The sequence below is a fragment of the Scatophagus argus genome, chromosome 13, assembly GCF_020382885.2.
Source record: "Scatophagus argus isolate fScaArg1 chromosome 13, fScaArg1.pri, whole genome shotgun sequence".
Lineage (NCBI taxonomy): Eukaryota > Metazoa > Chordata > Actinopteri > Scatophagidae > Scatophagus > Scatophagus argus.
Genome location: NC_058505.1, coordinates 12,179,008 through 12,192,740, shown reverse-complemented (window position 1 = coordinate 12,192,740; position 13,733 = coordinate 12,179,008). Strand labels below are relative to the sequence as shown.

General features: G+C 41.1%; 1 protein-coding gene across 4 annotated transcripts in view; it reads right to left on the bottom strand.

Moving 5' to 3' along the window:
• gpc5c (glypican 5c) overlaps positions 1–13,733 on the bottom strand; it is a 95,353-nt gene that overhangs the window by 36,641 nt on the left and 44,979 nt on the right. The window contains exon 7 of one of the 4 annotated variants that reach the window (XM_046407362.1): positions 3,980–4,215. The exons of the other annotated variants lie outside the window; for them this stretch is intronic. Within the exon in view, the coding sequence (XP_046263318.1) occupies positions 4,092–4,215 (124 nt within the window). The 3' untranslated portion in view covers positions 3,980–4,091. Of the gene's footprint in view, positions 1–3,979; positions 4,216–13,733 lie in introns of those variants that run through there. 4 annotated transcript variants of the gene reach the window in all.

Genomic DNA, 13,733 nt, shown 5'->3' with positions numbered 1-13,733 from the left:
TTTCTTAAACAATCACTCAAAGTCCAACAAGAGGCCATGTCTTCAGTTCAAGACATCTTTTATCTTTCCCTTGATTTCTCTGCCTACTGCCACAAACTCCATTAAAACCTCCTTTTCCCCCTCTTTGTTCCCATTGCTGTCTTTTGTAACCCAGCTGGTAACCACATGAACACACAACGCTACCAGTAGCTGCAGTCTCTCAGCAGCCTCAGCAGTACCTGGGGCATGCACTCTTGGCTTAATTTTACTCTCGTCTTATTCCCAGCTCTGTGTTTTCCCCCTCTATATCTGTTTCCTCCTATCTTTTGACATTACTTCTTCCTTTCTCCAGCTGGCAGCTTAAGGATTTTGGCAATAAAATGGTTCTATGGCCTGTCTTGTCCCACTGAGACACTGACCTAATAGTTGTTCAGAAACACTTGGATAATGAGACTGACTTTGAGAAAAGTTTTACTCCTAGAAAAACTCAAAAAGGCTGTCTTAAATGTACTGTAACTGTTCTATTTCATGGAGAATTGATTTCTGTTTTCAACTGCTGAAAGTAGAACTTCTGACTGTAGTGACAGCAATGACATTTTAAATTATTTGTCAAAATTTTGCGAAGCTCCCAGTTAATCTTTTAAAAAGCTGAGTCAAGGGTGCTGAGCGATTTTGTAGACCTGGCCAGTAGCCCAGCGGGCCCCCTGACATGCTTCTTTGCAGCCTGGCAAGCTTCTGTACTGAATGATGAGTCAGACATGTAGGCAGAGTCGATTAGGGTCAGAAATATAAAGAGCAGCACAGGCACAGCATTCATGCTGGCAACTCCACACAAGATAAAAAACATAGTCAGCTGCTGAACCCAGCAATCGCATCTCTCTTGTATTGAAGCTAGTTTGAAATTGTTTTGATGATTTCATACTGACTAAATGCTCCTTGTGCTTGGGAAAAGTCTGCATGACTAATCATGAGGTGGTGTGCAACTGCTTAAACTTGTTTTGCCTACACAATCATTCATCTGGAGTTCAATGAACTATGTCCTTCTCTGGGATGGGAATGCTGGTATCAAAGGCTGCCTTGAGCTTGTGTTGCCTGTATCAGTGGTTTCCAACCTTTTAAACCTATGACCTCTTAAAACAGAGTAACGTCTACTTGCAAAACCCCATCATGATTCACATTCATTCATTATGGTCACGCCCTTCGTTACCAGCTCCACAGTGTATTTTTTTTCCTTCAAAGAAATTCACAAGAAACACAAACTTAGAAGAAAAAAAAAAAAAAGATTAGGACAAATTCTGAAAAATAAATAGGTGTATAGCAGTTGTTTTTCTTCTAATCATCTTCTAACCACTTATAACCACTTCCTGGGTTGTGAACCACTGGCCTGGAGTAATTGCAGAAGACATGTTTTTTCGCTATGATGGGGCTCCACACTGGAAAATACATACTACACAGGCTGTTTCTAACTCCAGTTACACTAACAGCAAGAATAGGAATTCAGCAAAGATGAAACAGTTTCGTCTTCGTCTTGGACTTCACCTGAGGCTCGACACCTGTGCTGAGCTGGATGGTGTCTGTCTTTGTAGTGCTGTGGACCAGTGAAATATGGCTGTTTATGGCTGTGTGGTTGGGTTGGAATTACACACCATTATGTTGGTCTCAACTGCTTTGCCACTTTTTAAAAGGTCTCGGGGTGATTTTACCGCGACCAGGCTGGTTTATTGAGTGGTTGCACCGTAACAGCTATATGGTTGAAGGTCCAATGGCTCAAATTACTCATGGCTATTACGCACTGAAAGCCTTTCCTCTACAGTGCAATAAAAGGTGTTACTGCACTTATGAGTGGCTGCTTTCATTTGGTATGTTTGTTTCCTCTGTCCTTTCTTAATGCTATCAAATACAGGTACGTGGTCTTCATTGAGTCAGGTCAAGTATCAAATCAATATCTCTCCTCAATTCAGTTTTCAATTTGCCCATCACTGCCAGCACTTATCTCTTTCACTGAGTGCTCCGGATTGGAATCTAACTTTCATACACAATCATTAAACTCAGATTTCCTTTCATTTGTATCTGACACATTTCTCTCTTTTTACAGCGACCAGAGCTCCATGTGGTGAAGCAAAGCAGTCCGGCAGAATGTTTGCTTTTGTCTCTGTTTGTTTGTGTACTCAGTGCGGTAGCGTGGTAGCTGTTGACTGTATGTAACTTATCAGATTGTTGGGTGGATGGAGATGAAAGCCGACCCCAGTCCCCTCTGAGCCAGCAGACCATGGTCTTGTGGAAATGCGGCCCAATGCTAATAGCAGACTGGAACTCTCTTTAGAACTGGGATTTCCAGAATGCTCAGTGCCAAATTAATTTAACAAAACAACTGCTGTATTTCCACAGTTCTCATTAAGCAGGTTTAAGTAGATTTTGTGTATTCACTGCTAGCCAGGGCTACACATACACATCCTGGATACATGAAGCCCAAAAGTTGAAATTTAGATGTTGTCAGAGTACCCATTTGTCGTGGCCAACCAGGCCAGGTGTAGACCACCTCAACAAGTACTGTGGGTACTCCTTATGGGTTCAGCCCATCCTGCCTGGGTATATGCTCTTCAGGTCACTGTGACATGGTCCAACCCTGAAGAGAGTCAGGGAGCTGGAACAGAGGCTGAGTAAGAAGTGAGTGTAAAGACAGAAAAACAGAGAGGGACAGGGCAGTTGTCATAGTTACAGGTAATCACATGCTGTGATTATCTTGTACCAAGAAGCCATTGATACTTATCATTAAGGCTATTTTACCCATCTATTTCTATCTCCATCTGCAGGCTAGGTGATATATACAATATCTAGTTTGGCTCATCATTAGCCCATTAGGCCTACACACAGCCAAGCATGTTTCATTTCAGTGCTACTCCAGACTAATGAACAGGCATCGATTTATCTCACTATCACAGCAACTGCAAAGAGCTGAATTAATTTGGTGTAAGTGACTCGCTCTTGCTAACAAACTGCTCTTCCTCACATTATCTCTCTCTCTCTCTCTCTCTCTCTCTCTCTCTCATCCCTGTGGCTGTGTAAGCAAATCCTGACATTAACAAATCAAAGCAAAGTTGCAGCACAGTATAAATACATATATAGTCACTAGATCCAACATGTTCTCTCTGCACGTAGTTCTTCCTGCAAATTGTTTAAGGGATTTCTCATGCGGAGACAATGCAAAATTACATTTCTATAAATGGCCTGCATTTCAATACAGTACAAAGTCGTTACTGTCATACTTAGTTGCTAGTATGACAGGGGAGTAAATGCACTTCCACACTGCACCCGTGTGGCCAATATAATGTAGTGAAAGCCTACAGTATCCACTGTTTGAGGCCACTATGCTTTTAACAGCATTAGTTTGTTTTTTCCTGTATTTTCAGAATGAGTATCACAAAGCTGACGGATAAGCGGTATAGAAAATGAATGAACAAGTAACACAAAGCTCACAGGCAGATCTTTCTGATATTAGTCTCAAACAAACCATGACTGTTCCAACATTTCGTAGCAACAAAGCCAAGCTCACTAAACTTCCCTGATAACCTCACTCTCACACTCTCACAATTCTTGAGTTTGAAGAGTTTTGGGAATTAGTACATTTTTAAACGCAATTTAGTTTCAATTAAACATAATTCACCTCAAACAAAATCACATCTGAGGTTGGCTACTTGAGGCTCCTATATATGGAATTGTGTATGTGATTGTGGTGTCTTTCTAATTAAGCATATTTGAATCTACAGATATGCTAAATACTGAAAGAATACTGGAATTGTAATTTGCAACTCTAATTTTCAGCTAATTAAATCACTGTTCTCACAGGAAGTGAGGGAGAGCCACCACCCACACTTCCTGTCCACATCTACAAATCAATGTGACTGTTTTGTCACATGGAAGTTTAGCAAACTGCACAATGAAGGACTTCCATTTCTCTTTCTCTAGTGCTCGAGACAAATGGAAACATACAATATGGGTATAGCACTGAAAGCTTTAATAGTCTCTGGTGGCAGTTACATAGATTACAACTGTAATTGGCTTGTGGTTTGCTTTGAGGACATTCCCAGGCCTGACTGTCCCGACCGTGTCTGTCACTGGGTGTAACTGTTCCCCACCTCTCTGTGTCGCCTGTGCTGATGTACCAGCAGACGAACTGCAGGCTGCGTCAACAGACCACACAGACTTCTGGGAAAAGACCATGTAGCCTCCATTAGACTGGAGAAACAAGAACAAGTCATGTCAGTCTTGCCCACACACGCAAATCACATGCAGACAAGCATCGCTTCCAGACACCAGCTTGTCTCTGATATGTTCCCACACACTCACTCACATGGACTTTATCCTGTCTGCATTTCTCACCAATATGCGCACATAACCTCTTCTTTGTTTAAATTTATAGATTTAACTACACAGGAGTGTCTTTAAATTATACCAATGAGGCTGTGAATATTCTCATTCATCCAGGTCATGGTTATCTCAAGGAAATTCAACCGAATGCAACTGGACTTAGTTATTTGTCTTTGAAGACGTTTCACCTCTCATCCAAGAGGCTTCATCAGTTCATGATCGCTTGACTAGGCTGAAAGAGAGTGAAACGTCTTCAAAGACAAATAACTAAGTCCAGTTGCATTCGATTGAATTTCCTTGAGATATACCAATGAGAAAATATCGTAACTGAGAGGAGGGTGTTCTGCTGCTCTGTGCAATAATCACTCAACAACAAGACCTGTTTTGTAACAATTAAGAAGAATGCCATATCAGATCTGATCAAATTGCTCATTAACTGTTTCAGAGTTACCTTGTGGATAGAAATCGCTGTGTGAATGCTAGAAATGTTCCATATGAATTTGCGCATATCGCAAAAGGTATCGAACACGCTCGAATGATTGGATTAAATTGTCTGCGAAGGCTGCTTTTTACTGAACTTACTGAAAATCCAGCTTCACTGTACGCCTGCAACCTGGAATAGCATGTAGAACAATCTAAAGCTTACCTCATTTTTATCCTTAGGGTAGATTAAATTTTTAATTTCATCTTATTTCACTTCCAGCTGTTCTTGTTTTTGTTGACTCACCTGCTTTAAATTTTAATTGCTTTTTTTTCTCCTAAGGCTTTATAATTTTACTAACCTGGCATTTTATTCATTCAATTTTCATCTAAACTTCCCATGTGTGTTTCTTTGTGTCCTTGATCTTTTCTGTATGTTTTATAGTCGACTATACTGCATACCCTTTACCCTTTCAGACACGAGACCAAACGTAGCAATCTGGGCCTGACTTTCATGTTCCGTTAGTAAAAATATATTTTCAGCACAAATTCAGCTTCCAATTCCTAAACCTATAGCACTATTATAGCACATTCAGTTTCAGGTTTCAAGATTCAAAATTCAAGATTCAATTTTTTTCATCCAGCACCAGTATAGATAGAGTTTGCACTATGTAAATCTGTGTTCTCATTTTCTCATCTCATCTCATTTTTCAAATGTGTTTTCAAACTCCATACTGAGTAAGCACATACCTATATAAGTCAATGACACTGATCTCCCAGTAGGTGGCAGCATTAGCCAATTTAATTTCAACAGTTACACCAGAAAATTCATTGATATTAAAGATAATGTAGTTACTTATAAGGAATAAAGGCATATAGGATGCATGTAAGAGAAAGTAACAGAGAAGAAAAGACAGACAGAGATTGCACTGCAACTCAAATTTGTTCAAAAGGGGACAGAAATGGCACTACAGACAGCAAGAACAATAAAGAAAGAGAAACCAAAAATAAAGAAAAAAGAAATGTTACAAGACCAAGCAATAAATCTATCTTCTCTTCTAGCCATATGCCAACATGCCAACGAGGGCATGGATAACTGAGGTTAGAGGTCTGAGGGGAGCTGTGGGGGGGTATAGAGTGTAGAACGCAGACAAGGGCAGGCAGGGGCAGAGCCAGCAAAGTAAACTATTCCCCGGTGCACAGACGGGCGGAGTTGACCATGATCCTCTGGTGTGGTACGACCACCTGTTTGTCTGGCTGTCTGTCTGACTGTCTGTCTGTCTGTCTGATCCTGGCCAGAATGGAGTGATCTTGTGCTTAAGGTTGACAGCTTCAGTGTAAACTACAAAACCAATCAAGGTGTTTCACATGGATAAAACCAAATACATTATCATTTTATGTACTTACATTAAATCTGTGACAAGCCGGTTTGGCACATCACAGAGAGGCTCAGTGTACAAAGTACAAAGTGTATCATAAACATGGCCAAACACAGAAAGAAGGTGGCATAATGTCACATCTGGACAGTACTGTAGTACTGTATAAGCAGCTTTTGTAAGCAAAAAGAACAAAGTAAAACAGTCCAGTTTCAACTCAAACATACAGTACATTTGGCTCGAGGCAACAAACATACTCAGACGTACCCACATAAAGCACAGAGGGCTTGCGAGGGTGTTGAGTGAGGAGGTCAGGGATCAGACTCTCTGCTGCTGCAAGGGGCACATGGGAGCGCAATTCATATCCATCCTCTGCCATGAACACATGCACACATACAGAGGACACACACAGACTACCACACAGAACATTTATACGCTCATATACAATCAGAATACAGGCACACCCCTCACACACTCACGCACAGGCAGAAATAGTCCCCAGACACATAGTAAGATGGACATTCGAGAACATATTGTAGATAGAGCGATAGAGGAATAGTTCTAACTACAGCTACATGACACCAGAATAACAATATATAGAATTATACTGCATAGATGTGAAAACTTCTGCTAGGGTCAGGGAGAAAGAGAGAGGGTGGCTGTAATGCAGTCAGAGAAAATAGGGGTAAAGGTTAGGGAGCTATTATCCAGATGAATTCAGGCAGATGGTAGCATTGACAAACACATGGCCAAAATGGCTCTCTTGGCAGAAATCCCAGCCAAGACTATCATGTATGTCATGATCAGGCTTATCTGTCAGTCAGGGACAGGTTGAAAATGGGACACATCATCAGTAAGCTGAATATGAGAAGTCTGGGTTTAGGTTAAGAGGATTGGACCGTAGCTGAGCAAATTTGTCCCTGGAGAGCAGAGTAGACAGTATCAGTTTTTATAAGATTAGTTTCCTTTTCTGTATGTTCTGAAGTCCTATAGTGTTCCAGTAAATTACAAAGTGTCTTTAGTGTCATTTGTGATTTTGCCAGGAATCCCCATCAAAAGGGATTATTTACGGGGCTGGTGATAGCTTGAAGCTATACGAAAGTCACATTATGTCAGTGACCTTTTCATCACCTTCAAGAAATGCCATCAACCATTTTAAGTGCTTCCCTGCTGTCCTTTGCCTCATTTGTCATCTTTATTTTCTGGTTCAAATCTGAAGGTGCACTTGTATTTCCAGAAATAAGAAACTATTGCTCCTCTCCTGTTGCATTTTGTTAAAGAAATGGCAACTTTGATAGGAAAATACTTCATTTGTGGCATTTTGTTGTGCTCATTTTCAAGTTAGTCTTTTCAAATGAATGGTACACTAGTAGTCGATGGCACCATAAAATTTGTAACCACTAAATAAACAACAAGTTGTTAACACTTTCTAATGTTATTGGCTTTGCATTCTTGTCATACAGGGTATGGGAATCAATAAGATGTCAAATTAAAGTGTGTGTCTCTCACTCTCCCTATTTAACAAATACCTACATACACACTGCAAAAGGCAGGCCTAGATATCCCATAAATTATCTAGTCTTGACCTGTATGAATTTAGTGCTGCTCATGTAAATCTGCTGCCTAAATATACAGTATACAGTACACACCCACACTTCATGAAGCAAACAATTCATGGACCTGTTCTGTTGAGATACTTAGCTGCTCTCACTATAGGGCTGCAAACGTTCAGTAAAGTGTCCAAGGGAAGTTAACGTCTTTGGAATTTTGCACAATATCATTAAAATCATACATTTTAACACTAAACGTATTAGAGAAGAAATAGATATAAAAATAGCAATACTGAGTCTTATGACATGTGTTGGTGAAAAGTATGCCCATTTAATTGATTTGCAACCACACTGCAAAACAGCAGCCCACTCGTTATTACATGTACAGATCATTTGCGTAACAGGAATTCAGTAAAATTGCAGCCTTCTGCATGCACAGCGCATACTCTCATCACCTGTGCAGCTCACAGTACTGGCAACTCTATCAGACTGTTGGAGTCAAAGGACCACATGCTTTCAGGTACTCTATCACTAGAGTGAATATATTTTATATTTTTATGGTATTTCAGGTAACTGGCAGACAATTATCATTATTATTATTATTGTTATTATCACTTCTCAGAATTTTGCAACCCCAGCTCAAAAATACAGTACACACGGCTCTGAGATGTCTTTATCAACCAACGTGCCAGTCACTATTATCTAGAAATGATAACCACGTGCATTTAAATTAAAAAATGGTGAAATGTGCAGGGATGCCTGAAGGTGGGGTTGGGGGGGGGACTTTCCCTTCATTCCGTGCAGAGGCCGCATTCCCAGCGCCACTCAGGGGGCTCCAGTGAGTGAGCCACAACACCAAACCCACCCGGAATTCTAAGAACGTTTTCCCTGTGGTTTCAGGTTACCACATACATACACTGAGCACAGATCATACACACACACACACACACACACCCTCCACAGTAGTGTACTGTACTTTTGTTTGTACAGAGTTATCTTTGTTAGCTTTCCCTTTCTCCTCCCATGCCTGTCCTTCATTTTAAATTTAAACTCACATACTTATCCATCGGATTGAACAACAACTTGGACTAGCACTTACAACTGCAACTGAATTCAAACCAGACGCCTTGCTCAGAATCTCACTCTAATGGTGAATACAACGCAGTGAAAACTGGTACACATTCACACTAAAACTCTACAGGGAATCTTGCCAGGGCTTGCTATAGGCCCCAAATTCAGACTTGCAGGTTTCAGGTATACTTTGCATCACACAAAATCTGATTCAAACTCAGACAAAAAATTAAAACTTAACTTCTACTCAATCAAGCTCTAACTGACATTTGTAAAATGTGCTGTTTCCCCCAGGAAAACGACAAGAGGTTCCCAAAAATAGTCACGCCAGAGTGAGGTTCAGCTCTTGCAGGTCAGATGTGATCATGCTGTGTGAGTGTTGATGTGTGCTGGGTGTGTGAATTTGTTGTGTATAAAGTGTGCACTGTCTGCAGCACACAGAAATAGTGTGATGGTTATAAGGCCATAATCCCGAGTCCACTTGGCTACAGTACAAGCTGCGTGTTTGGATCAAAGCAGAGGTTTAAAAGTGGATTTTCTCTTCCTTTGAAGGGTGTTAAAATCCACACCGAACTGAGTGAGTGTGTAAGTGTGTGTTACTGATATAGTAAGAGTCAGAGACATGAAGCCTTTCTCATACAGCATCATGGTCTGTGAGAACTACTTTTATTTTTGTTTGTTTAAACTGTGTTGAAAGTCACACTTCACCCATGCATCGTGGCAAACGTGTGTTTTATTTTGGTAGGCACACTGAGGTTTGGGTTATGTACCACCACTCCAATTCCCAATTAAATTAAAGTCATGAGTGGCTGCCAGTACAGAAATATGATCTAGACTGTAACCTTTGATTTTGTATGTTATGCTTAAAAAGAAGAAATTAAACTGAAATTCCTGTACAAAGTTCATTAGGACCCAGACTGTTGACACAAGCAGCTCTAACATTGCAACACCACCATAAGCATCGCAGAGTGAGTGATGAGAAACAACGAGCAATTCCTTTCATAGCTGTAGTGTCTTCCAAGAGCAATTTTATAACACAGGACAAAATTGTTTCCAAAATGCAGGGTTTGTTCCAGAGGAATCATCCCTGACTATTTTGTTTTGCACGTAACATTTCAAGCCGTGTGGTGTTTATGGGTGCAATTGCATATAATCAGTGGCGCTGATGTCAAACAGGACACATGTTTTTCGGGTTTTGTTCTTTTGCTCACTGGCATGGTGCGTCAAAATGTGTGGCGTGAGAGGGTAACACAACACTCTCAAACACACACATGCAGACTGCTACTGGCTGGGACCCAGACACTTTAGAAGCGAGGACTTCAAACAGGCTCATAGAGGCAATTAAGCCACAAAGACAGAAGGCTCTCCTAAGGCCACTGCTTCCTGCTGCCACTGACCTATATCCCTCATTTTTTTCCTTCATCCATCCATCAGGTCATCTCTCTTTCTGTCCATTGTTTCCTCATCCACATTTCCTTTCCCATCCCCGGCATTTCTATCCCTCTATTTTTCATCATCCTGTCCTGCTATGGGTTTGATGCCTTGCCAATGGGCAAGCACAGAGGTTACTGGGTACACTAGGTCTACCTCGCCCAGTAGGAACTGCTCCAGTAAAACTATTGTGGCACTTTAATTATATTAGCTCAGCTCATTCCACCGACTGGACACACAGCAGAAGGGAATGGCTGTAAAACTATGTCCCTTCTATAAAAGTGATGACAGTAAGACTGAAAAGACTTGGAACACAATTTAAATAAATATGCAATGTGCACAAAGCACACCATAAAACCTAAACTTGAGGGGGCCGAAACTCATAAACACTTTTCACTCAGAGGCATATTGAGTCCCAGATTGGCAAATAATTGTGCAGTGAGGCCAACAAAATCACATTTGCTTACACAGAAACTATCTAACTCGCTAACACTTCTCCCCAGATTTACAGCTTATGCAGAGCTACAGATTTAGAAATACCATAACTCCCAACTCTCACAATCAAAGCATTTCAAAAGAGAAAATAAATAACTCACTATAACTGCAATATGATCACTGCTGTTTTCCCTTTTGCAAGCACACACACATACACAACACAAAGATGTAGATGCAAAGAGAGAAAAGTCTAAGCAGTGCAGTAATGCAGAACAGGTCATGCTGAGGTCCCAGGCAGCAGCCCAGGGTTATGGGAAAGGAATGGGCCACAGAATCAGAGCTGAGGAGATATAGGACAGAAATATTGTGGGAGGGAACTGACTGAGAGGTTTGTTGCAGAAGCCAAATGCTAATGGTAGAGGTGAAAGCATAGGTGCAAAAAATGAACAGATAGATATAAATTTTTAAAAAAAAACTGATTTATAGTAGCTCTTCATTATTTTTCTGATGTCAACTGTCAACTGTACCGCACCAACATTCCATCACCTAAAAAAGAATATTAAGACTGAACTGATGTCTTCTGGCACACACACTGACTCAGCAGGGACTGTCCTTGCTGTGCATACAGTAATTAATTTATTGTCCCCTTAGCTAGAATTTCATTATCCAATTGCCTTTTCTCAAACAGCTCCTTTCACCCAAGATATAAGCAGAGTGAAGACAGGAAAGATTAAAAAAAAAAAAAAACTAATGATGGGAAAAAAATGAGTTGATGGGACTGGAAGAAGGAGAGAAAGTGAGTGTGAGGGGTGAGGGCTTTGCCCAACGCAGTGCTCTCCCTGATTCTCCCTGCAATAACAAAATAGATTCCAGATGTCAAATGATAAACAAACGGATTGTCATAACCATGTAAAAATGCAAGGCATCCAGAAGCACTCACACTGCTGTATTATCTTTGGTCCATCCATTTGAGCAAATCCGGAACTTTAGAATCATCCTCAAAGTATAGTGATGAGTTATTAGTTTTCCACTCTTATTTCGTTTTCCACATATATGCATGAGTGCTACACACCCACATGTGCATGCACACACTCATGTTAAGATTTCATCCCTTTCTTTTTCTCCTGACAGAATATATCCTCTGCCTGCACACGGGGTGTAAATCAGCTCAATACAAAGTGAATCTCTAAAGAATTTGTTGGTCATAAAATGCTGAGAGAGTCCATCTAAATCATCTCTTAACACATGCACTTGAGTCCGGGTAAGTTTAGACAGGAAGGCTTCTTAATTCACTCCCCCCATTTCATTTACCTCTTACTATCATGCCATCAGTTTAGAATGTAAGTGGTGACTGCTTCCTAGTTCACATTTATTCAAGTAAGATTACAGCAATGCAGCACATCCACCGAACACTGACACACAGAATCACTGTGCTCGCAGACAGAATCATATTTTTGTAAATTCAAATGGCCTTTATGGCTTGTTTCTATGATTCTCGCAGTTAACTTTCACTGGTGAAACAGAATGCTGCATGAGCTCAAGTTCAGTTTCAGCAACGAAGTGATGTGCCACAAACTTCATTTAGATTAAAAACATGACAGGCAGCTGTGGCTAATTGTGGCACTGTTAGTTTTCACTTCCCAGGTCGCAATTTACTCATTAAAACTGTGACCTCTGCTCAACCAGGCTTTCTTTTGTGACTTGTGCACCTGATTTGCTGGTTCTCATAAAAAATAAAATAAAATTAGCTTGATGTGTACAGCCTGGCTTTACCCTTGAGTTACGCCTGCTCTTTATAACCCAGACAAGGGCAAATCAAATATTGCCTCTTGATTTGCCATCCTGGTTATGTCTTGAGAGAAATTTCACAATAAGTTGCTGTCTAATGAAACAGTCATCAAGATTACATCCTCAAGAGTTTTCAGTCAAAACGGCTTAATCGACGTCTTTACGATGGCAAAACAGTGGCTATACCCTGCAGCTATGTTTCATAAACTGCACACTCTATCTAACACTCTAAGTAGGTGTCAAACATTCATCAAAAAGGCAAGAAAAAACTGGGATAGTAATTGACATAATTAAAATGAGGAGTGGCAATGAAATATTTCAGTTTATGATAAGACTACAACAATAGATGTACAGTAACTGGCTAATCTAAATAAAGAATGTGGTAATTTTGAGTGATCTAATCTTTCCGGAAAAGATGGTGCAAAGTATTCACACATGTGATGCTGTAAATGTTCAGAGATGTTTGAACACATGCCAACACGCACTTTTGGTTGTCAGTACAACTGCTTGCCCCCACTCGGGCCTCTGTCATCAGATGCTGAATAAAGAGGGGAAGAGAATTTCAATCCCCAATGCCTTTGATGTACTTTGAAGTATTACAACATACAAGTGTTTGTGTGCGTGTATGTGTGTGTGTGTGTGTGTGTGTGTGTGTGTGTGTGTGTGTGTGTGTGTGTGTGTGTGTGTGTGTGTGTGTTCCTGAGCCCAGTATGATTGTGTCTGAATGAATAAACCCTCCAGCTGTTGAACAACATATGGATTCCGTGTGGATTGATATGTGAGTATGTGAGAGAGTGTGTGTGTGTGTGTGTGTGTGTGTGCAGTTATGTTTCTGTGTGTCCCTGTGTGGGGGGAAATCCACACAGCCCTCAGATGCTTTGTGTGCCCACCACACAGGATGACACAGACCGACACTGTCATAAACTTCCTGTGTGTCCACCACACAGGAAGTGTTTGACACCAATGACACCACACCAGTGTAGCATGTCCATTTTTGAGCATACTATGTGCGTCTTCCCCACCACCCGCTGTTTCTCATCTCTTTTCATATTTTCCCATCTTTGCTTGTCACTGTCTGCCCTTCTATCATCTCCACTGCCGTTCTCATGCGACTTTCCCAGGCATCGTGCGGGCAGTGGCAGTAGTAGTGGCAATGATGTCCAAGTCTTTCCCATGCAGCCTCATAGGAGAGTCTTTGTTTCTCCTCCAGGGCTGTGCCCCACTCCACTGACTCCACAATGGGTCTTTATGTTGCCAAGGCCCCCCTCCCCCACATCACTCCATCATGCTTCCCTCCTCAGGGGCACCGGGAGAC